This window comes from Microtus ochrogaster, chromosome 8, assembly GCF_000317375.1.
Source record: "Microtus ochrogaster isolate Prairie Vole_2 chromosome 8, MicOch1.0, whole genome shotgun sequence".
NCBI lineage: Eukaryota > Metazoa > Chordata > Mammalia > Rodentia > Cricetidae > Microtus > Microtus ochrogaster.
Window position 1 is genome coordinate 25039640 of NC_022015.1, and position 25342 is coordinate 25064981.

Here is a 25342-nt window from a genome sequence, read left to right on the forward strand (position 1 = left end):
TCTCTCTCTCTCTCTCTCTCTCTCACACACACACACACACACACACACACACACACTGAAAATAAACACACAAATGAGAAAGCTCATGTCCCTGAGGTTTACGTGGAGCCCCACTACCTGAAGCATAGCACATACCCAGATTTAGAAACTGGAAGACCCTGTGCATGGTGTACTTGACATTGGATGCGTGGTCTTCCAGACGCAGAATGAGGAACTGTTCCTTGCTAAAGACAGTGAGCCAATCCAGAAGGTACACAGCATACAGCCCAACCTGGAGCCTCACCTAGGAAGGAAGAGGAGGATGTTACTGCAGAAAGCACTTCCCCAGCCCTGTGTGGTGCTTTTCCAAAGCATGACGAACATCTCTCTGTAAAGCAACACAGACTCATCTTAGCTAACAATTGCTTTATGAAGTCAAATATTAACACAAGGCATCTGTGCCACATGTGCGAAGAATCCCCACACTTAGGGCTGCACATAATCTTCATGACAGCTCATGGATGGCTTCAACCTCTACTCACAAGTGAGAACAGAAGCCTAAGAAATATGTCAAGGGCATGCAAGTCCTTTGCATGACATGTGGGTGGCTGTCTCCCTGCTGTCAATCACAATAGACACCTCAGAGGCAACCATGATCGTGAACATGTGTGATGTCCTTAGAACATAACCATAGAGGAATAAAACCAAGCACAGGCGAAGCCTTCCTTCTTCCCTCCTACTCATTTCCTGAGTCTTTACTCTGTTTCATCTCTCATGCCAACCTAGAAACTGGTAGTAAAGAACTGACCCACACTCAAAGATAGATCCGGCTCTTGCCCTCTGGCCTGGCAGGTGACTGCTAAGGCCTCTGGGTTGCACTGCCCGGCAGGAGCAATTTCATTTCCCTAGATTGTGAGCACCAGTCAAGCTAACAGTGATTTCTAATGGAGCTGTGGTCTCCAGAATAACCAGAGGGTCAGTATTTTTTTAATTGATTTTATTGAGCTCTACATTTTTCTCTGCTCCCCTCCCCTTCTACCCCCTCCCATGGTCCCCATGCTCCCAATTTACTCAGGAGGTCTTGTCTTTTTCTACTTCCCATGTAGATTAGGTCCATGTATGTCTCTCTTAGGGTCCTCATTATTGTCTAGGTTCTCTGGGATTGTGAAGTGAAGGTTGGTTTTCTTTGTTTTATGTCTAAAAGCCACTTATGAGTGAGTACATATGATGTTTGTCTTTCTAGGTCTGAGTTACCTCACTCAATATGATGTTTTCTAGATTCATCCATTTGCCTGCAAATCTCAAGATGTCACCATTTTTTTCTGCTGTGTAGTACTCCATTATGTAACTATACCACATTTTCCTTATCTATTCTTCAAATGAGTGGCATTTAGGTTATTTCCAGGTTCTGGCTATGACAAACAATGTTGCTCTGAACATAGTTGAGCACATGTCTTAGTAGTATGATTGAACATCCTTTGGATATATACCCAAAAGTGGTATTGCTGGGTCTTGAGGAATGTTGTTTCCTAATTTTCTGAGAAATCACTATACTGATATCCAAAGGGACTATACCAGCTTGCACTTCTACCAGCAATGTAAGAGTGTTTCCTTTACCCAACATCTTCTTCAGCATAAGTTGTCATCAGGGTTTTTGATATTGATCATTCTTACTGGTATAAGATGGAATATCTGACTTGTTTTGATTTGCATTTCTCTGATGACTAAGAATGTTGAACATTTCCTTAAGTGTCTTTTAGCCATTTTAGATACCTCTGTTGAGAGTTCTCTGTTTAGGCCTGTACTCCATTTTTTTTTTAAATTGGATTATGTGTTCTTTTGATGACCAATTTCTTGAGTTCTGTGTTTTGGAGATCAGACCTCTGTCTGATGTGGGGTTAGTGAAGATCTTTACCCATTCTGTAGGTTGTGGTTTTTGTCTTGTTGACCATGTTCTTTGCTTTACAGAAACTTCTCAGTTTCAGGAGGTCCCATTTATTAATTGTTTCTCTCAGTGTCTGTGCTGCTGGGGTTACAGTTAGGAAGTGGTTCCCTGTGCCAATGCATTCAAGTGTACTTCACACTTTCTTTTCTATAAGGTTCAGTGTGGCTGGTTTTATGTTGAGGTTTTGATCCATTTGGACTTGGGTTTTGTGCATGGTGCTAGATATGGGTCTATTTTCATTCTTCTACATGCTGATATCCAGTTATGTCAGTACCATTTGTTAAATATGCTTTCTTTTTCCATTTGATATTTTTTGCTTCTTTGTCAAAAATCAGGTGTTCAAAGGTGTATGGATTAATATCTAGGTCTTCGATTTGGTTCCATTGGTCCTCCTGTCTGTTTTTATGCCAATACCAAGCTGTTTTCAGTACTGTAGCTCTGTGGTAGAGTCAAAACTTCAGAAGTTCCTTTACTGTGCAGGATTGTTTTGGCTATTCTGGGTTTTTTGCTTTTCCATATGAAGTTGAGTACCATTCTTTTGAGGTCTGTGAAGAATTTTGCTGTAATTTTGATGGGCATTACAATGAATCTGTAGATTGCTTTTGGTAAGATTGCCATTTTTACTATGTTAATTCTACCTATCCAAGAGCATGGGACATCTTTCCGTTTTCTGGCATTCTCTTCAATTTCTTTCTTCAAAGGCTTAAAGTTCTTGTCATACAGGTCTTCCACTTGTTTGGTTAGAGTTACTCTGAGATATTTTATGCTATATGTAGCTATTGTGAAGGGTGTTGTTTCTTTGGTTTCTTTCTCAGCCCTTTTACCATCTGTGTATAGGAGGGCTACTGACTTTTTTGAGTTAATCTTGTATCCTGCTACATCACTGAAAGCGTTTATGTGTTGTAGAAGCTCCTTGATAGAATTTTTGAGATTGCTTATGTAAACTATCATATCATCAGCAAACAGTGAGAGTTTGACTTCTTCTTTTCCAATTTGTATCCCCTTGATCTCTTTTTGTTGCCTTATTGCTCTAGCTAGAACCTCAAGAACTATATTGAATAGGTGTAGACAGAGAGTGGACAACCTTGTCGTGTTCCTGATTTTAGTGGGATGGCTTTGAGTTTCTCTGCGTTTAGTTTGATGTTGGCTGTTGGCTTGCTGTTTATTGCCTTTATCATGTTTAGGTATGTTCCTGTTTCCCTGCTCAGAGGGTCAGTTTTGATGGAATCCCAATAAGAACTCTGGACATTACAACTTGGGGTGGCCAGATTCCTCACTGCAGTCATGTGGTCATGCACGTATCACTGCTCGGAGGTGCTGGCACACCTCTGACTGAAGGGAGGCATGAACTGGAGGCTCTGCCATTCACTTTCCCTTGTGGATGTGACTCCGAATCCTCCCATGCCATAAGTTATGGTTATGGTCATAGGAGCCTTGAGTGTGCCCTGTGAACCCTTCTGCAATACCAAACTTGAAGACGGTTGGTGACTTTACCCCAGAACCCCCAGCTGAGCTGGGGTCAGAAGTGGGAGCACCTCACCCCTCCAACCTCCCTACTCAGACCCTTTTGTCTACTCCTATTAACACCTACTAGACACCCACAAGGCTCCTGGCTGGATCTCTCATCGCTATCCTCCTTCCACCTGTCATGGCCATGTGCTTTGTAAAGCAGTGAGCCGGCCCTCACTGGCCCTGGCTCAGGGCCCTAGGGCTCTCCATTTGGAAAGCCCCGAGCTGCCTCCAACTTCCTATCATTCTTCCTCTGTGTCTCCTCCCAGTCCTAGGCTCCTCCTTGGGGCATTCTCTTACTTATTATTTATTTGTTTGTTTATTGAGGCAAGCACTCTTCATCATTCTCCCTGATTAACTTGACTTTGAGATTCCTGGGGGCAGGGCCATCAAGTCACCTCGTACAAAGCTTTGTGTCAGCGCTCAACGTCAGCTCCTGGCGGAACTGCTGAACACAGTATTAGCACAGCAAGGGAACATTTGACAGAGTGCGTGCAGATGCTAACCGTCTCCATCTCTCACGGTCTTTTTTTCCAGTTCATCATTTATCTAACAACGGAGGAAGCCAGGGAGGAAGGAAAACAACTAGAGGAAAGGCCTAAGTTGTTTCTGAAGTCCCTTGGCTGTCGCTAAGACTCGCTTTGGTACCACTGCCTTACACACCGGCTCAAAAAGACTTTAAACTGGGCTGAAGGCAATGGGCATGTGCTAGTCCCAGGAGCAAGCACATATGTAGCCTCCAACACGGAATAAGGATGAGAACACCGTGCTAGGTCAGGACTCCAGGGGCTTTCCCCATCTCTTCCCGACCAGTTTGCAGCCAGCCTGGCCTCACAAGGTTCATCTCTCCCAGAAAAACTCACTACTTTTGTAACTTGACAGCTTTCCAGAAGGAAAGGGGGTGACTGGTCAGCGACAGGACACTGGTGCTTAGAGCAGCTGTATCCTGTCCATGCATCTGCCCTGGTGGCAGAAGAACCTCGGAGACTATCTTGGTGAGAGTCTACCACTGCCCTCAGGACACAGCCCTGCAGGGTCCTGGCTGCACAGGGCCTTCCTTACAGAGAGGGCTGGTCCAGGGAGTGAGGATGTGGGATGCCAATAAATGTGCTGGCTCCCAAAGGGAGAGCCTCCCACCCACTGGTTCCAGAACCCACCTCCCCTCAGCCAGGGAGAGCTCTGGGCCCCTCAGGGACATTGTCTATACAGCAACACAATTGCAATGGGAACCATGAAGATAAGAGAGCACCACACAAAGTCCCGTTTAACTCCGGTCTGTCCAGCTTAGGATGGGGATCAAAACAGAATGAGAATCAAAATAGAACCAGCACAGAGACGAAATTTAGGGCAAGGGCCCAGTACATGTAAAATTAGAGAACGCCAGAGCTGAAGGAAGCCTTTGAGCTAGGGATGCCTGGTGACTCACAGACAAAGAGTCAGAGATCAGGAGGGCAGTGGTGTCTGCCTGGACTTAGCAGCTAACTCCTAACAAAGTCAAGTCATGGGGTCCAGTCCCTCATGGACACGATGCCTGTTCCACCACATAGCAAGGTCCCCCTTTGGGGCCTGAGGGAGTGCGTTATGGGGGACCCAAGGCACACCTCAGGGAGGCATAGGAAGCAACACATGACATCCTAAAAAGTACCTTGAGGAGTCTAAAGACCAGTAGGGACCAACTCATGGGAACCCTAGAAAGCATCCGAGGGGATCCAGTTTTGAGCCGAACCAAGTGACAGGTCCAACTCTGGCCCCAACAGGAGCCACTGCAGCCCTCACTATTCCCCCAGTTTCCGGTGGGACCCCACCCTGCCTCCCTTCTCACTCAGGCAGTCACTCATTCATTCAGCAAATGCTGTGCGTTCACATGGTGTATCAAGTACCACACCAGGCAGTGAAGATGTGCCGCTCCTTCACAGGCAAGGCCCTGACTCCTCAGAGACTCCCTGAACTGATCAAGGAACAGACACCTGTCATCACCAATTGTGACAAGTGTTATGGGGGAGGTCAGATTAAAGAAAGTTATTAAAGATGAGAAGTTCTCAGACAGGCAGGGGAAGCATGTCAAAGAAGAGGGGGAAGAGCCACAGAGAAGGCTCTGGAGCCCAGCATAACTGAACACATGCATTTCCTCAGCAGGCCAGTTAGGCAGATAGGTCTCCCCACCTGCAGCCTAACCCCCGGCTTAGAAGGGTCTTCACACCTGTACCCTCCGGCAGAATCTGCTACATGATATGTAGGGGGAGCAGAGGCCCTGCCCAAAGGCCATCTGAGGACCTAAATGGGGAGAGGGTAGCCATGACACAGTGATGGAAAAAGAGGGACTGTGGGGAAGGGAGAAAGCCCTCGGGCAGTGAGGTGCCATATGAAGGCCTTAATAGAGTACCCAGGGCTAGCTGTGGTGGGCATGCCTGCAATATCAGCACCCAGGAGACTAGACCACATTCCCCATGCTATAGATGGGTTGCATGAGCAGCTGGAAAGGACCTTTCTCCCTATCCCAGTGAAAAACCATCTCCTAAAGTAGCCTCTTTTCCATCCCTAACTGCCCACTCCTCTTCCGGTGCAGAGAGAGCCCCTCCTGGACTTCAGCTACCCTGTCCACTGCCATGCCCCTGGAGCTCTCTCCCTTAGACAAGAGGTGTCACGCTATGGTGTTGTAAACCTCGGCAAGTCAGAAATGAAATTCAGAGCACATGCATCCTGCTGGCTCAGAACCACTTTTAAGAGCAAAGAAAGGAAGACCAGTTTAAAAGCCTATCAGAACTGGCAGCCTGTTGTTAGCTGTAGATGGGAGACACCTTCCATGAGTCTCGGTGTCCTCATCTGTAAAACGGGAGTGACTTCAGAGGTCAGGGGGGAAGCAGAGTTTAGGATGGTATCCAGTGAGCAGTAAACTGAAGTTAGATACTTCCTGTCTCTCACCAATGGACTTGGCAAACATTTAGTATGGATGTTTCTAGTACACCCAGAGGTGGAGAGCATCACGTGGCTACCCATGAACTTCCCACCCAGTCACAATGGTGTCCCCATGTTCCGTCAGCCTGTAGCCAGGAAGAAGAGAGGAAACACACCAGGCACGGCCCCTCTTCTCTGTGGGAGGAAATGGCTGTGGATATCCTGTCTCTAGGAAGGCTATTTAGAGACAGCCAAAGTACATCCAGCTTGGCTGGTGCAGGCTTTGTCTTTCCCAGGGCAGACCTCAGGGTAGAATGAAATGTCACCTCATACAAATCAGCTTCTAGCTGACACTGACCCTTCACAGGGCAGGAGAAGCTCGGTTCACAGCTATTAAACCCAACTACGCCTATGTCGGGACTCCCAAAGCCTTGCCTCTCTCTCTCTTCATGAAGCCCAGCCAACTGAGGCGGGAATGAGCCTACATCTGTCCCTCCCTCTCTGAAGTCTTCCTCGGGAGAGCTCCCAAAGAGAGAGCTGGGTGCTGACTGCTTGGGTGAGAATGTCTTCGCCTCTCTTGGGAGACACACTAGCCAAACCCCTCACGCCTCACTGCCCACCTGGCCTGCTCCTGCCTCCCTCTCTCTTCCCTTCTTTGTGGGCTTGTGTTGAGAGATGCACAGCACCATCACAAACAGGAAATACCATCACAAACAGGAAATTCCAGAAGGTCCGGGAAGGAAGCACCCTGAGGCAGGCGGCATCCAGGATTATCTGAATCCTCCCAATAGACCACCTGCCTACTCCCACGCTCCAGAGCCTGCTGCGTGTTAGTGCAAGAGAGCGGACTTCTGGAGACAGGCTGGAGCCCCAACGAAAGCAAGGTTCAAAGCCTAGACTGGGGTCTCAGATTCCCCATCTACTGCGTAGCTGGCTACAAAAGGCAACAAGACAGAGCCTCACTATCCCTGTCTGTAAAAGCAAGCCCCAGCAACAGGAGGGTCTGTGTCGAGGAACAGCCCCAGGCTAGTGGGCAGCCTACACGGGTAGAGTCCATCACTTCCCAACCAGGTTGAAGTACTTCCACTCTTCAGGGGGCTTCAGTTGTACCAGGGGGCAGTGCCATACATTTATGCATGCAGAAACATGTGAAACAACTCTCATTCTTGAGTTCCCATAAAAGCCTGGCCGTTTTATAGTGAAGCAGCTGAGCTTCAGAGAGGCCATGACAGTTGTGCAGAGTCACACAGCCAGAGTGGACCCATGCCACCGTCTGCCTCCAAAGCTTGCCTAGCTGAAAACGTGGCTACCTCTGCAGATCTTCCTTGTCGAACGACAATGTCTGCAGGAAGACACCCCAGGGTAAGAAAAGATGGTCTGAGAAGCCAGGCAGAGAGACTGAAGCCTTTCCTCTGAGCCTCACTGTCCTGGAGTGGGGGTCTCACCTACAGTCATCTGTGCATACCTAATGTGTGACATGGCTTTACATGGGGACAGGTAGCTATCTAAGGCAAGAGCCTTGCGGTGGAAGCAAGCACTCAGACCCGGGAGCCTACAGTGGAAATGCGACCTCAGCTAAGTCACTGGATTCGCAGCCAGCAAGAGTTTTGTGCTGTTTGCATGAGGCTGGAACTTTAGGTGTATTACTTAAGAGGAGGCAGAGAACAACAGAGGAGTCGAGAGAACATTCTTCAGTGAAGACCTTGTCGGAATGTTCAGACTCACAAGCGGGTAATTTGGAACCCGACGGAATGGCCCATGCCGCAGTGATGCTCGAGACAACCTGAGGACCAGAGTCTTCCTGTCTCTAATTACAGAATGCGCTTTGGAGCCTTACTAAATGGCAGGCCTCTTAAGTGCACCCTGGATCCCTAGTAGAGGGAGGAGATACACGATGCCAAGTGTCTGGGTGACAGGCAAGAAAGAACACAAACAACAGGCTGGAAAGATCCAGCTGCTCTCGCGGCTCTCCAGGCAGGAGTATCTGCTTCCACATTAGCTACTGCTCTGAGACAGCTCGGTATCATCTGCAAATTCGGATGCTCCGTGCCCCCCCCCCCCCGTCTCTGCGCTAAAACCCTGTTCACACAATGAACCCCTCCCCCCCCACAAAGAATAGCACCCGAGTGGCCTTGCTCTGTATGGGCTTGGCTTGGCGAATACGCACGGGCATGGCGTTGTTCAGGGTGTTGTTGTAGACACAGGCGCGCAGCGAATAATCCAGCATGCAATTTTCAAACAGCTGCAGAGCCTCCGTCACCTTCTCGTGAAAGTCGTCTGCAGATTTATTTGAACTTGCAAAGTAGAGATAGTCTGAGTACAGCCTGTGAATAAAATAAATGATACTCTTACCACCCGAGAACGTGAGGCCACACCACGTGGGCGACAATGAAAATCATCTCGCCATTACTTTAGCTAGCTCTATTTATTAAAATACAACAATTTCTCTTCCCTTTCTTTCAGATGAGACCCCTCCCTCCCTTCTCTTCTTGCTCCCACCCAATATCACACCACCTACCCTTCCAACTCAGACATGTTTACCCCAGCCCCAAACACCAGCCAGTGGTGGCTTTTGTTATTAGCTTGTGGTTGGTTGCTGTCTTTGGTTAATTTTATTTTGTTTATTATTGGGGTATGGGAGGTCATGCAGATGCCACAGCGACTGTTGTGTGGTGGTTAAAGGGCACCTCTGTGCAGCCAGTTCTCGTCTTGCACATTTGTACGGCTTCCAGACATGAAACTCGGGCCTACCAGGTTTGTCGCCAGGTCACCTAGCCTTCATCTACTTTTTAAAGAAAACCTGTTTATTTATTGGGAGTGGGGGCCACAGCATGCGTGTAGAAGCCAGAGGCCAGCATGCAGTTAGCAGTCCTGTCCTTCCACCATGTGAGTCCAGGGACTGAACTCAGGCTCTCGGCCTTGGCAGAAGGCGCCTTTCCCCACTGAGTCACTCACTACCCCACCTTGCTCCTTAAAATTCCTTCTAGTTCCCTCAGACGGCAGTTATTTCCACAACCAGGTTTGTAAAACCATTCAAAAGCAAAGAGAAGCCATGAAAATATTCTGCACTGTCTCATTCCCTTCTCTTGAAGGGACCTAAGCCAGGGTACATGCCATCCAGGCAGGATTACAATCCCCTGTGAAATTCCTGAGTTTTCCCATACATATTCTGAATATCTAAAGATACATTAGAAATCGGTTATGGTAGTTCAATACCTGTAATCAAAAAGCTTGAGGCAGGTGAATGTCTGAATTTGAGGCCCATGGGGGATAGATATAAAGTCATTAGGCCAGTTTTGACTACTGTGTAAAAACCCTGTCTCAAAACAGACTAAAAGCACCCACAAATACGCATGGAAACACCTGCAGACCGGTGTGCTGTGCGGACACCACACATGGGCATTTGCATGTAACCACATTTTCCACAGGAGTTGACCGTCTCCCTTAACCTCCCTTGTCAGTGCTCCATTTTTTCTGTGTGCAATGTCCCATTTGAGCAAGAATTCTGCTATTAAAAGAATGGCACACGTCTTTAATTTCAGCACTCGGGAGGTGAAGGCAGGCAGATCTCTGAGTCTACCCTGGTCTGCAAAGCAAGTTCCAGGACAGCCAGGGCTACACAGAGAAACTCAGTCTCAAAAAACCAAACAGAAGAAAAAGAAAGAGGGGGTGGGAGGGAGAGAGGGAAGAAGGGAGAGAGAAAAAGACACAGAGAGAGTTAATTTATGAAGGTATGTGCCTCAGAAGGCTGAGGAAGAAAGATCTTGAGTTCAAGGACAACATATTGGGCAATATAAGGAATAACATATCGAGTTCAAGTCCAGTTGTGACTCAAAATCTAGACCCCTGGAAGAGGGAGGAGAGGAGAGGGAAGAGGAGGGAAATGAAATAGACAGGAGGGGAGGGACAGAAAATTCATGGGAGGCCACTAGAAAACTAAACAGCTACAGAAATCTGTTGATGTTTGGGTTGTGGACATGGCTAAGCTCACTAGGCTGTAACCCACCCCCACTCCTAAATCGTGACCACCCTCTGACTTGGCAGGGATCCTCTTAGCCCAGCAGATGCTTCCGGCCTGCTGAGGGAGGAATCCTGGTGCGACAGCTTAGCCACACTCCCCCACCCTTGAGTTTCCCTTTAGTGATTTCCACTCCCAGTCCCTGATTCTTGCATATAAAAATCCTGCTTCTGCGGTACTCCAAGCTGAGCTCAATCGCTCCCCTCCACAGCAGAGCCCCATCGCAGCAGCTACACCTCCAGCCACAGCCGGAAATGAAATCGGCTTGAATGTTTCAGCAGATGCTGGGATAATTTCTTCCCTTTGAGAATTCCTGGGACGTGTTTCCTAACTATTAAACCTCCGTTGCTGCTTGCAAAGAAAGTAAGAATTCCCCGCTGCTGGCTTTGTTTTTCCAGATGTTTCCCTCTCTGCTCCTCCTGCAAACACCTGCCCGTGCTCCCACAGCTCTGCAAGACATCCTTCATGAACACGCAAACCCTAACTGCACCTCCTACCAAGGGCGATGCTGGCTGGGCTGGTGCCCAGAGCCTGCGGCTCTATGGCATGCTGCTCTCTCCTCCCAGCGCTGTACTCTCAAGCCTTCTGCATCCCCAGTGTGTTATCTCTCCTTCCAGTGAGTCTCCTTATCTTTATGTGTCTAGGGATGGGATATCAGCACTGAACATCACCCCTGTGCTCCCACCTCCACTGAGCTACATGCATTCTGCAGAGGTCAAGGCTTGCTTCCAGGCCTCCTGCTGGGCACTCTCTCCACTGGTACCTCTGACAACAGGGTAACACTCCAGGTGTCGACCCCCACCTGGCGCAATGTCTTTGAGGTCTCTCCCTCGGTATTCTTTCTCAGTCAGGTCTACAGAGGATGTTTTGGGGTGTTTGGGGTTGCTCGGAGATTGCCTAAAAGCAGCAGTACACAGGTGGGACTGGGGTGTTTTGTTTATTTCAGCTTGGCCAGCCGAACATTTCCAAAGAACTTGCCTTGGGCCAACAAGATGGCTCAGTAGGTAAAGATACCAGACACCCAGCCTATGGTTCTGAGTTCAATACCTGGGACCCATGTAGTATGTAAGAGATCCTTGTGAACACAGATAAGGAAGCTTGTCTCTTCAAAGAAAGATGGGAAACGATATAGTTTACGACCTGGTGATTCTTTGCTATCTATAAGACCAGGCTTCACCCCAAAACCACAGAATATTGTATTTGTTTATTCCAAGCCTTTTCCCACCAAACCTTGAACTTTACTTCTCAGTTCATAAAATGTATCCTTGTGGGAGGTGTCACTCGTATTTTACAACAGCCTAAGTGACTTCTATGTTATTTTAGGGCCAGGCCAATCCTGACTCCCACAGACAATATGTTTACCTCAGCCATTCTCCCCTAGAGCCTTAGCTTGATCACTGTTTCTAAGTCAGTGGAACTCATCTTTATGAAGACGCCACACATACTTTGCAAACAGTTTCAATATAAACATATCTTAAGTTCTGTTGTACAAAGGGTAGTGGAGTTAATTGTCATCAGGAAACTTTTTTCCAAATTGGTGCTGTGCTTAAATATGGCTAAAACATACAGTCTGATGTCAGACTCAGGAAGTTTGAAATCGGTGATGGCTAAACAAAAGTTAAACTGAGTCGAGTTTCATTCTTTCCTTGAACTCAGATTGTTCCACTGCAGCCCACAGAGATTGCAAGGACCCCCAAGGGACGGACCCACATGGCAGAAGGAGAGAACCAACTCTTGAGAGTTATCCTATGACTTCACAAGCATGCCTTGGCATGTGTGTGCATGCACACACACACACACACACACACACATACACACACACAGAAAACCACATTGTAAATTTTAAAAAAAGTACTACTTTCAAACTGACTTTCCTCATGACATCCCATGCTTTCACAAGGCATGAGTAGAATGATCCCCAAGATTCACATGTTGTGGTATTTTGAATGTAGCTGTCCCCAATAGCCCATAGCAAGTGGCACTATTAGGAAGGTGTGGCTTCGTTGGAGGAGGAAGTATGTCACTATGAGGGTGGACTTTGAGGTCTCATATATGCCCAAGTCGTGTCCAATGCCACAGTCAACTTCCTGTTACCTGCAAGCTGTAGAACTCTCCAGATCCTTTTCTCCAGCACCATGTCTGCCTGCATGCTGCCATGCACCCCACTCTGATGATGATAATGAACTGAACTTCTAAGTGTATGTTTTCCTTTCTAAGAATTGCCTTGGTCATGGTGTCTCTTCTCAGCAATAGAAACCTTAACTAAGACATCCATTTACCCAAGTTAATCCATCTGGTGCCGCTGGTATCAGCTGTACCATGATACCTTCCTTCTTCACCATCAGAACAATCACTGCAGAGCATTTGGTTACAGCCAGGCATCAGATTTGCATGGACCTCAGTACGCAGGTCAGAACCCTTCCTGAGACACGTGTATCCTAGCATCTCTGTCAATAAACAGTCTGACTCAACCCAAGAAACTGTGCCAGAGAAAAATGACAACTGCCTCAACTCTTGCCCAGCCCTGCATGTGATACACCCAAACCTGACCCTTACTAGGATGCACACAGAACTAGCCACCTAAACTCCCTCAGAAGAACCCAGTCATTGGCCCAAGGCTCCTCCCTGACATTTCCCCCTGTGGTAATAGCAATTCTTAGAGGCATTTGATTCATAAATAAAATGAATAATTAAAGACTGACTCGATCTTGGTACCTGCCTGCTGATTCCGTGAAGTTCTTCAGTGATGGGGAAGTCATCCGTGAGGGAACGCTAGGATGTGCTCAACGTCCCATCCAGGAGCTTGCTCTACAGACAGGTGAGGCTAAGGAATTGCATGTTCAGGGTACCCAGAGGCAAACTCACGTATACCAACTACCTTTCAACCTTTTAAATTAGTGGAGATCACTTTCGTGGCAAGGTGAGAGAATTCTGAGGCAGAGACACACTCCAGTAGCCAATCACAGAATACTGACATCTCTAAAAAGCCACCAGAAGCTGCAAGCCAGGGCTAGGCAGAGAACAGATTCAGACACCATGGAGGGTACCAACCCTGAATGACATCCTGAACTCTGACTTCCTGCCTCCACACTGAAACAGAAAAGTGTCTGTTGGTCAAAGCCACTGAGTATGGGATGGTTGATTGGAACAGCCCTAGAAAAATGGTGGAGTCCTTAACCCAAGAAAGACGGAGGGCTTATTTATTCAAGCCCACTCTCCAGAGACCCGGCCCAAATGTACAGAAAGAACTGGTGATGAGGCCATAATTTCCTGAAGGAAACAAGAAGGTGGCTCATGGCAAGGCAGAAACTGAGTCCTCTGAGGGAGGAGGACAAGGCACCAACAAGGCTAATGACCTTGGATGACTGACAAGCCACCTGGATGATTAAATGGCAAAAATGATCAATGACAGCAAACAGGTCGCGACTATGTGTCTAGAGAACCTAAAAGAGCCAGAGCAGGCAGGGGTGTGTAGCGACATCAAATGGAAAGACACCGACCCAAACACTCACAGCTCAGGCTTTAACCTCAATAGCACTGTGATGACGTGAGGAGAAGGAACAACACCGTGTGAGCTGCGTGAGTCATCACAGGGCTGGAGGGACACCAATGCCACCTGAGGCTGTATTGACAAAGATAGCAACGAAAGTCTGGGGAGGGTACAGGAAAGTGGCAGACGATTCCAGACCTAAAAGGATACCCATCCTTGGTGCTAGGTGCCAGATGGTGGTGGGGAAGAGAGGTATCCACGGGGAAACAAAGATTCAGTAGGAATGACTGCTCTTCTGAACCCCTAAAGGACAGACCAGTGTGGGGAAAGTCCGGCTTCATAAAAGGCAGTGGCTCCAGTAGCCTAGAGTGGAGGGGGTGGAGGACCTGCAGTAGCATGAGGGGCGGAAGGACAAGGGGGGTTCAAAAGCCCCTGGCGCCCTGTGTCAGCGCTGCCCAGCCCCCTCCTGTGATCTACCTCATCTTCTCGGGCCCAAACCACTCTGAACAGATGGGTGTTACATTTGGCCAAGACTGTTTCCAACGGCAATTCCAAATATAAGCCCAAGAACATTCCAGGCCTTCTGTGCTGGGGTTATTTTAGAAGCCTGCTGGTGCAGCTTTGTAACTGTGGGCCTGCGTGAGGGCCAGACATGCCTTGTCAGTGTACCCCACTTCTGTGGAGCACAGAAGAGGGTCCTGAAACCCTAGGAGAAGCACTAGAAGGGTGTGTTCATGGGTAAAAGAGGGCTCCCTCTTAAAATTACCACATATTCCCACAGAGACAGACAATGCCTCGCCATATAATACTTGGGTGGGGGCCTCAATGCCACGGCTGCTCAATTAAGGGGTTCTGCTCTTCGTTAGCACAAACCAGAGGTCGGCATACTGATAACAGTTAAAGTGGGATCTGGGCTAGGGTGTGGCTCAGTGACTGAGCACTTGGTTGGCATCCATGTATGAGACTCTCTGTTCTCCCCGCCTCCACAGTTTGCGGGGGTGGGGGGATAAATCAATTGCTGGTCCCTCAGCTTTGCGAAGGCCAAGTCAAGTTAGCCTCTGTAATCCCCCCATTTTTCCAGCCTGTGACTGTTTATGAAGGACTTGCAGAGGCTCCATGGTAGGCACAGTGTGCATGTTCTTATTCTGTACCCCACAACCACCCCATGAGATCCCATCACAGAGGAGATTGGAGTTAAGACAGATTCAGGGGCTCACCCCAGGTCACACATCCCAGAAACAAATCAAGGTCCACCTGGCCCCGAAGCCCATAGACCCCACAGTCCCTCCCAATTTCAGGTCGGAGACAAGACAGTGGCTCACCAAGGAGGATGCCAGCCAGTTGAGTCAATGGTTTGAGGATATCATTTGATGTCTCTATCACTTGCACAGTGATTTGGAAGCACGAGGCAATTTTGTTCTGGAGCGGCTTAATAAGTCACAAGAGACTGATAAAAAAAATTACAACCGGTGATAGAGCAGCAAACAAACATGGGGATGACACAAAAAATGGCACTGCCATCGTCACAAAAAGCCAATGTGTTATGGTGCGTCACCACGCTCATCTACAAAAATGATAACAGCGATAAATGGGTGTTCTGGAGCCCATTGCACACCACACACACTGCGGTCACTTGTCACTTGGACAAGCTAATGGGGCTCGCATCGCTCAGTAGCTGTCAGCAGTGTTTGTTGCCAAGACCTTCAATAGGTCCCTTCAACACCTTCCCCCCACACGGGGACTCTGGAAATCCAAGCTCTAGTTTGGTGAAACTTCTCTCTACAGCGGGTTTCTCCTTTCGTAGCACTTTTTCTTTCTCATAGCCCTTCCATAGCCATATATAAGCACACCGCATAGGATTCAGTCAATGACAGTGTGGCTACATACAAGGTTGTACAGCCATCACCATGATCTAGTACCAGAGCAAGCTCCCTACCCAGCATGCGACAACTGATTTTAACAGGCAGGGCCATGTCAGAAGTCACATGATCGGGGGCTGAAGAGATGGCTCAGTGGTTAAGAGCATTGCCTGCTCTTCCAAAGGTCCTGAGTTCAATTCCCAGCAACCACATGGTGGCTCACAACCATCTGTAATGAGGTCTGGTGCCCTCTTCTGGCCTACAGACATACACACAAAGTATTGTATACATAATAAATACATTAAAAAAAGGAGAAGTCACATGATCTAGCTCAGAGGCATGCACTAAGTCATAGCCTTCTAGGTCAGGCTAAGTACAACTGTTGGTGGCTTCACCTGGGAATGTCCCTTCCAGGGTGTGCTCCGTGCTCCTTCCTCCAGCGACTGCTCCATGCTCCAGACTTCTCAGAGATACATTCTGAGAAAGGGTCCAAGGTCAACACTAGTGTAGTAGCCATCAGCTGTGCTGATTCCTCTTGAGCTGGTCCTCCCCCAAACACTGTCCTCCTCCCTGACCTCCACGAACCACCGCCTCCACCTGACAGCATTTCTGTCAGTGGTTGCATTTCCTCATCCAAGAGCCCCTGAAAGGCCGGCACACTTTTACCTTTCAAATAACTTTACACCCCTGTCTCCCGGTGCTGTAGCCACGCAAGGGTCGTAATAAACGGAACACCGAGATGGTCGCCAGAGCAGCTGGCCTCGTTATTCTCCATTTGCCAGCATCGACATTCTAATCACGGATCAATAGCTTCCCAGACTCTGATATGACGCATCAATAATCATTATAAATACTTTTCCTACATGGAAAAAAAATGACCATTTCGTGCAGCTTTTAAGAAGGTGTCTGTCTTCCTGAATTACAGACTGCAAAGACTTTATCATGAGCTACCACGAGGCAGGACTGGCCAGGACAAGTTACTTGGAGGATCGTCTAGCGTCATTTTCGGCCAGGCAGGTGACCCAGAGGAGGCACACATTATCTAAGTAAGGACATCTAGATCAGAGATGTCACACTTCTAAGTGACACAAGAGTCCTTGTCGGCTGGGACACCGAACAGGCCTCTCCCCTCCTCGTGGTGCCCAAGGCTCCTTGAGCACAGGTGGATTCTGTGTCTACCTCCGCCTCTTCCAGTGCGTCCATCACACCAGTGTTCACCGCATGGGGACAAATCCTCTGGTGACATTACACGTCCTCCTGGCATCCCTGAAACACAGGGCTTACACAACACCTCTCGCAACTCACATGTGATCCCAATGGCAGAAAGAGATCCTAAGCAGGGGAGAAAATCAGGAGGCTCCAAACCAGCCTAGGTCATTGAGAAGGGGTGGCTGCTACACACTAAGACTGGCTAATAGGTGACATACACTGACCTCCCCTACATCATAGCTCCAGAATCCTTAGGTGTGACAAGTCTGGGCAGTCCTCCAGGCTACCCAGAGCCCACTCCCAGAGCCCAACCCATTAGGACATCCCTCTATTCTCAGAAAGTAAACAACACGTTTCTTGCCCCAGGGTGTCTCCTGCACTGTCCCCCATTGAATTGCCCTTTGCAAACAACCTCTCTCGGAATACACTACATGGCCAATGGGCTCGCAAATGTACCCTCAAGACAGACAGTTTGTAAGCTGAGGGACTCAAGTCCCTTACCTGGGTGCCACCCCAGATAGTCTTCACACAGCACCCTGACAAAGACACAAACTGTTCTGTGGTGTGACTGCTACAAGTGACTCCCCCTTGCTCAACAGTCTGAAGCCAATGCTCCCAGGCCTGGAGAGGGCCAGCTGGGAGGAGGGTTTTAGCAGCAAGTGATCTCTACCTCAGACAAAGGATCTACAGCCACTAGGGTGCTTCCCTGGGCCAGCTCCCTTCCCTAGCTCCTTCCCTAGTTCAGACTTTGCTCCCATAGATGCTGAGGGAAGTGAGCAAGGCCAGTCTGGGCTCAGTCCCTCATCTCATCTTTACTGTCCACACAACTTTGCAAAACCAGAAATCTCTCCTCCTTTTCCAGAACTTTTTCAGGGATAGCAGAACTATCCCTGTTTGGCTGAAAGACCCACTTCACCCAGGGGAAACCCCCAAAGAATTCACATCCAGTAACTAATGGATGGGAAATACCCCAACCGGGAACCATGCTAAAGGACAGACTATTACAGCCCCAAGGAACCATTGTGCAATCTAATATTTCTGTGGGATGCATCAGAGATCCCCCCCTTCCTCTGCGGGTCTTATCTTCACATCCCTCTCAGGGTGGTTTGAGAATCCTGCTTGCTGCACATAAAAGTGGCCTTCAGTGTCCATACTAGCATTGATCCACCACAGCAGAGGAACCCTTGGCTCTGTGAGACCCAGATGTGATGGCTACTTGCTCATCGCAGAGAAATAAGAAATATAAGGTGGGAAATCCATCACTGCACCTGCGCGTGTGCCACAACCACCCTCTCACTTGCTGACAAAGCTCAGGGAGGCAATGTCTGAGCAGGGCATGACACAGAACTCAGGTGAGCAGGTGCACTGATTTCACCCAAGTCTGTGCTCACACCTCAACTAGCCATGGGCTCCAGGAAACAGATGGATGGTTTAGCATCATCTGTACACGGCGCCTTCAGCGCATAGAGGGTACTCGATAACATTTGATGAATGAATGTTAAGCATGCATGTTTAATTAAATAACAGCCCCCTTCCTGCATTTCACTGATGAGGAGCTAAGGCACAGATAGCTTAAGTTTCTTGCCCCAGGGAGCAAAACCTTCAGGTGGCAGAGCTGGGATTCTGAAGTGAGCTGTTTGGGGACCCAGGGATGGTCGTTCTGGGGCACTATCCACTTACACATCTGCACACACACTCAGTGGTAGAAGCTGCTCCCTATCTGCATACCTCCACACATTCTGCAGACTATGGGGACTCAACCAAGCCTACGTCTCCATCCAAATTCTTAGCCTCACTCTTGGTGTGCTCCCCAGGAGTGTGGGCAACAACTTCATCTAACACCTCCTTCCTTCCTAGTTTATATGTAGATTATTTATTTAACCAGTCCAGGGGGTTGCTATAAAGTCAGTTTATATAAGCAGATGAAGAAGTTCCCCAGGTTTCAAAGCCCAAGGGATTAGGGTCAAGACGGAAGACTACTGAACCAAGTGGAACTCTTCTTCCCCGTAAGCCCATCTCAATGAACTGTGGGAGCACCCATTCTTCCTCGATGGTCATTTCTGGATATCGTGCTTTCACTAGACGGAATTAAAAGCAAAACTGGAGACACTATAAAAGCCTTAATAAATGGTGCAGGGCCCTTCTCCTCGTGTCCCTTGAACAGAAGAGGAATGTGACAGGGCCAAGGGAACCAGCACCTTCCTCACGAGCCATTCCTCAGATAGAACGGGAGAGCTGGAGTGTCCCTGAGTTAGGAAACAAACTCTGTTGGTCATCTCACAAACAATTAAAAAAAACAAAAAAAGGACTGGACCATTTCAGAGAAGGATTAAATGAAGAAAATTTCTGCTTGTCTGTTGATGGCTTGTTTTTAATTAAGTGGACAATTTAGCCCCAGAATTCATTAGTTCTCCATTGTTGCAGTCTCTTACAGAGAGAGACTCAGAACACGAATTTGTGGCTGGTGTCTTTGCCATTCAAACCACCCCACAGACTTCTATGCATTATTCCTCTAGCTTCCCCCAGGGTGGGGTCTGGACTTCATGTTTCTGTCTTTTTCTGGGAACCTAAATGTCATTAGAGTGAGCCTCCTCCAATCCCAGCACGTTCAACCCCCTCTGCCTTTAATCTATGAACAGAAATAAAGGCTGTGACTCAGAAACTCCTAAGGACCCTCCCCCCCTCCAGTGAATTCGTAGAATTTAATGAACAATCTGGACCAATCCAACTCGCAGGGAGCAGCCCAAAGCATCTCCCACGTGCAGAAGTCAAGGCCAAAGAATAGCTAAAGTGGGCCAGAGGCCCAGGAGCCAGTTCAGCTAATGAGGACTTGGGCTCTAGTGTTTGTTTCTTCAAGAGTAACCTAAACATACAATATTTATCATTCTTTCTGGTTGAGTCAGGGAAGAAGCTGAGCTGGCCACTTCAGATAGGCCATCAGCTACGGGTTTCGAAAAGGCGAAATCCCCACCGTTGCGTATTTTTTTGGTCATGTTTCAGAAGCAGCAAACAGCTGCTGTTCTCGCTAACTCAGCACATGATGGCCTCCTGCAGGCGCTGGAGCTGGCATCGAGCTGAAGTTAGTCTTCTCTAAGGCTACAGGGGAGGCTCCAAGTTCCCAAGCACCGGTGAGAGACAAACACCCAGAAGAGTGGCAGGACCAGGGGATCTGTCTGTGACACTTAAACCATGGCAACAGTATCTAGATGTCACACCAGCCTGCTGCATCACAAGGGTTCTGCTAGCCAACGTCTCCCTTGCTGCTTTGATGACATTATCAGCCATGTTGGAGAGCCTAGTGGGCAGGGATTGAGAGCCACCTCCGGTCAAGTCAGAAAAAAACAGGGGTCTGTGATCCAGCAGCCCTGCAGAAACCCAGCTCGGCAACAACCACATGAGTGTGAGAGCGACTCAGTCTCCCTCCCAAGCCATCGGGTGAGACCTCAACACTAACAGACACCTTAACCCCGAAGCAGAAAACCCAGTGACAAGGCATTGAGGCCCCTGATCCCGAGCAACTCTGAAATAGTAAGTGGGCAGAAGCTATGACATTTTGAAGCACTGCTAGCTACCTAATGCTGCAGGCCACCTACCTAACACATGCCACTGCTAGGCACCCCTTCCCCGATCCCAGTACTATCACATTGGTTACAACATGGTCGATACCTGCAGCCCTGGACCACTACCACAGCTTGCCATTCAACAACTAGGCACCGAGTACAGCACTTAGCGTGCAGTAAGGGGTGCTTCCCTTGATGGAATATTTGTGTTAAGCTGAGGGCGAGGGAGGCTTAAAGCTTTTGCCTTTGGTTTCTGGCAGAGGTTATGTGTACCTTAAAAACAAGAAAGAAGAAAACACAATGGGCCAGTTGAACCTCCTGCAAAGTGGTGGCACATGGCTGGGCCAAAAAGGCAGATAGAGCAGATTCTACTTCTGGCCATGTATCTGAGCTTGGGCTCAGTTTCCGAGTGCTCCTATCCTCAGAAGTGGATGCACAATTCTAGGAAAGAACACTCTGGGGGAAGATGCTTCCACTCTCCATCAAGAAGACATGTTATAGTGGCATTTCAATTGTATTTTAATAAATAAAGACAGCCTGAAGATCTGAGAGTTACACAGATCTGGTCAGCCTTACAGTCCAGGTTATGGTAACACACACCTTTAATCCCAGTAGCCACACTATTTGCCATAGAAATGGGGTGGTTCATGCCTTTAATCACGGTTGTGCACACCTTTAATCCTAGTCCTAGGGAGGATTATTAAAATGGGAGGAAACAGCTCTCAACACACAGTCTCATTCTGAGATTCTGGGAGACAAGATCACCATTTCAGACTGAGGTTGAGGTAAGAGCCAGGGGCTGGCTGTTTTGCTTTCTGAATCTTCAGATTGAACCCCAATTTCTGACCCTGAGTTTTTATTAGTGGTGCTTCATTTGGTGCCCAACTTTTTTTTTTTTTTTTGTGGCACAAGTTTACAAAAAAGCAATTTGCCTGAGGCTTTTTAGGGTTGGTACTGGAATTCCAGCTCCAGGAATCGGAACCCAAACCTAGCTATCTGGGTTTGGGAGAAAAACTAATGCTCCCAGCTCCCATCTGCCCCACCTTAGCTTCCATGTAAAGATGGAAAACACACAGAGCATCTGGATACTGTATATTAGTATGTTGTCTTTGTATTGTTTGACTGCTGTGGAAAGAACAACAGCTGCTCAAGGACATTTGATTATTAATGTTGCTGGATTAATGCAACCCGTATATTTTGAAAATGTCTTGATTTCAAATTTTAAGTCAAAAGATATGTTACTTTGGAGAAGAGGTTTTGCTTTTATTTACATAGGAAATGAGAGGCTGTGGATTCATTCTGGGTTAAGAAAAATAAGGTTTGATAGAGGAAGACCCCTGAAAAATCTGTAGTGGGAACAGATGACCCAGATGATCTAACGTGTCAGAGCAACATTTGTTACAGTTCTGAGTTCTGAGTTCAACATCCAGAACAGCTTCAAGACTGCTAGCTGAGATGATCCAGCCTCACAGAGTACTCCAGTAAATCGACTGAGACACTGGCATTGGGTGGTATTCCAAGCATAGGAAACCTCAAAGCCCACCCCCACAGTGACACACTTCCTCCAACAAGACCATGAGTAGTTTAAATATAATTTGCCCACATAATCTCATAGGGAGTGGCACTATTAGAAGCTGTGACTTTGTTGGAGTGGCTGCCTTGGGAACCACATGAAATGACTACCGCATATTGTGGACCTAGAAAACTACTGTGTCCCAGGCTGCTCCAGAGAGATTGTCCTCTGTCCAATAATCTAAAGAAATAACTGGGAACCTTCTAGAGCCTTGTGAGGTTTTGAAAACCCAGCTCCCCAGTGGGAGGGGCAAGCATGTGCTCTCAGGCAGTCATGATAGAGGCTAGACAGCATACTGCACACACAGATGCATGCACATGGCACACGTGTGCATGACAGAAGCTTCAAAGAATACACAGAAAAACCTAACAGCTATCTACATGGGAGATCATACATGGCCCGTTTCCTTTATAGTTTCCGACGCCTTCCCTTAATGCGTTTACAATAAACAGTTATTGTTATAGTCGGGACGAGAAAGCCGTAGCATCTGAGGAAGAAATCAGATAGGCATTTCCTAGGACTGCGGTCACAAAGCACCACCCAGGACAGGAACTTCTTCATCTGTCATTCAGGAAGCTAGATTTGTGAAATATAGTTGTTAGCATGGCTAACTTCTTCTGAGGTCCCACGCCTCTCCCCCAGCTTTTAGGAAGTACAGCAATCCTTGGTATCCCTTGGCTTGTAGCCACATCCTTCAATCTCTTCACAAAGTAAATTCCCTAATCCATCTGCAAAGGCCCAATTTCCAGATAAAGCTACAGGATTTAGGATTTCAGCAGATCTTATTTGGGGCAGGGATCATAATTCAACCCATAGGGAAACACAGAAACTAAGAAACAAAGGGCTGCAGGCCTTGTCTTTAAATACCAGGTAGCTATCATAGTTTGAAACGGTTAGATTGGATTGTGTGGCTTCCAGGAGAGTAAATGAGAACAAGATGTGGATAAAAGACAGTTGATCTCCAGACAGGAAGCTGAGCTTTTCCTAGACTTGAGTGGCAACCCCTTGTTCCTGAAAAGATGGCATTTGGATGGCACAGCAAACTAAGTGATGTAAAAGGGTCCTGACGGTCTACAGCATATACAGCATTGCCACCCGGGTACCGTCTGATCAGCTGTACCAGCTCTGCTCCATCCAGACCTGGGCAAGTCCTGACCTTATCAAAGGCAGAGCAACCTGTCAGTCATTTCCCCCTTCTTCTGTTTCCAGAGAAACTGGAGGCAGAGGGTACATGTTCAGAACTGCACAGGGAAAGGACCCAACAACCAAAGCCATTAGGATTCCCGGAGTCAGAGCACAGAGAACCCCAACACACCCACACCTGACACCAAGGGTATCCCCAGCCCTAACAGCACCTGTATCCTCTGTCCCTCAGTCAGACCCATCAGAGGCTAGCACCCACAGACCGCAGTCAAAACTGCTGAGAAAATAGGCCACGATTTGTTTAAAATACAGAGAGGATTGCCCTAAGAATAACATTTATGTAAGAAACAGCAGTAATGTAGCAAGTTAAGCTTGTTTATTATTTTTCTTAAACAGGCAAATCTTCTCTGTGATGGGATGGAAACACTGCTCCAAAAGCCCTTTCTTTTCACCCAAAATGCTAAGCATGGCACCCCCCCCCCACTCACCTCTCCACAGGGTCCCTGAGCATAACAATGAGCTTGGCTTCAGGCTGAAAGGCGTGAATGAAGTCTTGGGTCAGGAATGGTGGCTCACCGTCTGTGCTGTTGTCATAGAAGAAGGTCCAGGCATTGTTATCCCACATCGTAGAGGCGCTGGCCTCTCCTGCAAACAGACAGGGAGCAGATGCTGGGCCATAGAGTATGGGCTCCCACTGTGAGCCAGAAGCCAAGCCTGGTTTCTGTGCCTTCCTCTTGAATAGCCATGACCAGCAAGCTTATAGGTCATTGTTAGCAGATGGGGACTCATCCAGGGATCTGATGAGAAGACAAAGGGCACCTACTTACCTCTGCCGTGCCGCCAACACCTCCACCCCCACCCCCAGCTTCTTCCTTCAGGAAGAGCAGAAATACAACCTTTACTAACACTTAGGACCTCAATTTCACAATATTTGGCTTTGCTGGCAGCTCATAGCTCTGTGGCATTTTTAAGGGCCCACTGAGACTCTATTAGACGGTTTCCTTCAGAATGTGTCAGGAAAAGAGTCATCTGCCGAAGCCGACCCTCAGTGGGAAGTCGGACGCGGTTCACAGCTATCTTTTCTTGGATCCATAACAGCTAGTCACAGGGCACAATCTGGGACCAAATGGGAGGAAGGCTTCGCCAGAAGCCCAGGGGGTCTCAGCCTTAGTCCCCCCACTTGCCTGCATGGCCAGCTGTCTACTGCCCACACCTCAGCCCCTGCTCTTTATCCAGTCAGTACTCTGTAGGACGGTGTAACACTGTTTAATCAGCGTCCTGACAGGAGGATGGAAACAGTCAACACAGCTTTGGGGAGAGAGGTGAGGCCAAGACACAGGCACTTAAACAACAGAGACTCTTGGATAATTCAACTAATTATTATTGTTGTTATTACTGTGTATGAGTGTGTGAATGTATGTGTGTGTGTGGTCTGACACCTGTACTCTTAAGTGAACATGTATGTGTACCTGCTTGTGAAGACCAGAAGTCAACACGGAATGCCTCCCTCTATTTCTCTATCTTTTTGAATCTGGGTCTGCCACTGAACCCTGAGCTTGCCAGTTGCCTAGACAGACTGGCCAGTAAGCCCTAGGGGTGTTCCTGCCTCCACCTCCCCAGCATTGAGATTACAGGAACACACAGGGATGCTGGAAATCCAGGTCCTCATGCTTCTGCAACAGGTGCCTTGCAGAAAAGCCACATTCCCAGTCACATTTATCTTGTCATGTTTTGTGACTGTCTGTAGAGATGTAGAAGGGCAGGGACTCCAGGGACCCAGTGAGAGGACATGGGGCACCCACCCTTCCATAGCCACCACTACCTCCAGCCATTTTCTTCAGGATGAACAAGCCAGTCAGCTCCGCACTTGATTCCTGGACATGGACCATGTACATCTCAGTGTTACTCATTTAGGGACAGAGTTAAGGGGTCTTCCTGGTCAGTGATAAGCACACTACGATAGGATAGCAGGCCCTGTGAGCACACTGTGGACGTATGTGCAGACAGTAGTGAGCACACTGTGGACATGTGTGAAGACAGTAGTGAGCACACTGTGGGCATGTGTGAAGACAGTAGTGAGCACACCGTGGACATGTGTGCAGACAGTAGTGAGCACACTGTGGACAGGTGTGCAGACAGTAGTGAGCACACTGTGGACATGT

The 25342-nt window shown here is 48.1% G+C and overlaps 1 protein-coding gene across 3 annotated transcripts in view; it reads right to left on the reverse strand.

Annotated features, from left to right (window-relative positions):
- The window catches only part of Chst15 (carbohydrate sulfotransferase 15), an 84185-nt gene that overhangs the window by 4139 nt on the left and 54704 nt on the right, over positions 1-25342 (reverse strand). For all 3 annotated transcript variants that reach the window (XM_026781660.1, XM_005351394.3, XM_026781659.1), the window contains exons 5-7: positions 23669-23825; positions 8496-8652; positions 136-283 (exon numbers count right to left, since the gene is read on the reverse strand). In XM_026781660.1, coding sequence (XP_026637461.1) covers positions 136-283; positions 8496-8652; positions 23669-23825 — 462 coding nt within the window. The remainder of the gene's footprint in view (positions 1-135; positions 284-8495; positions 8653-23668; positions 23826-25342) is intronic.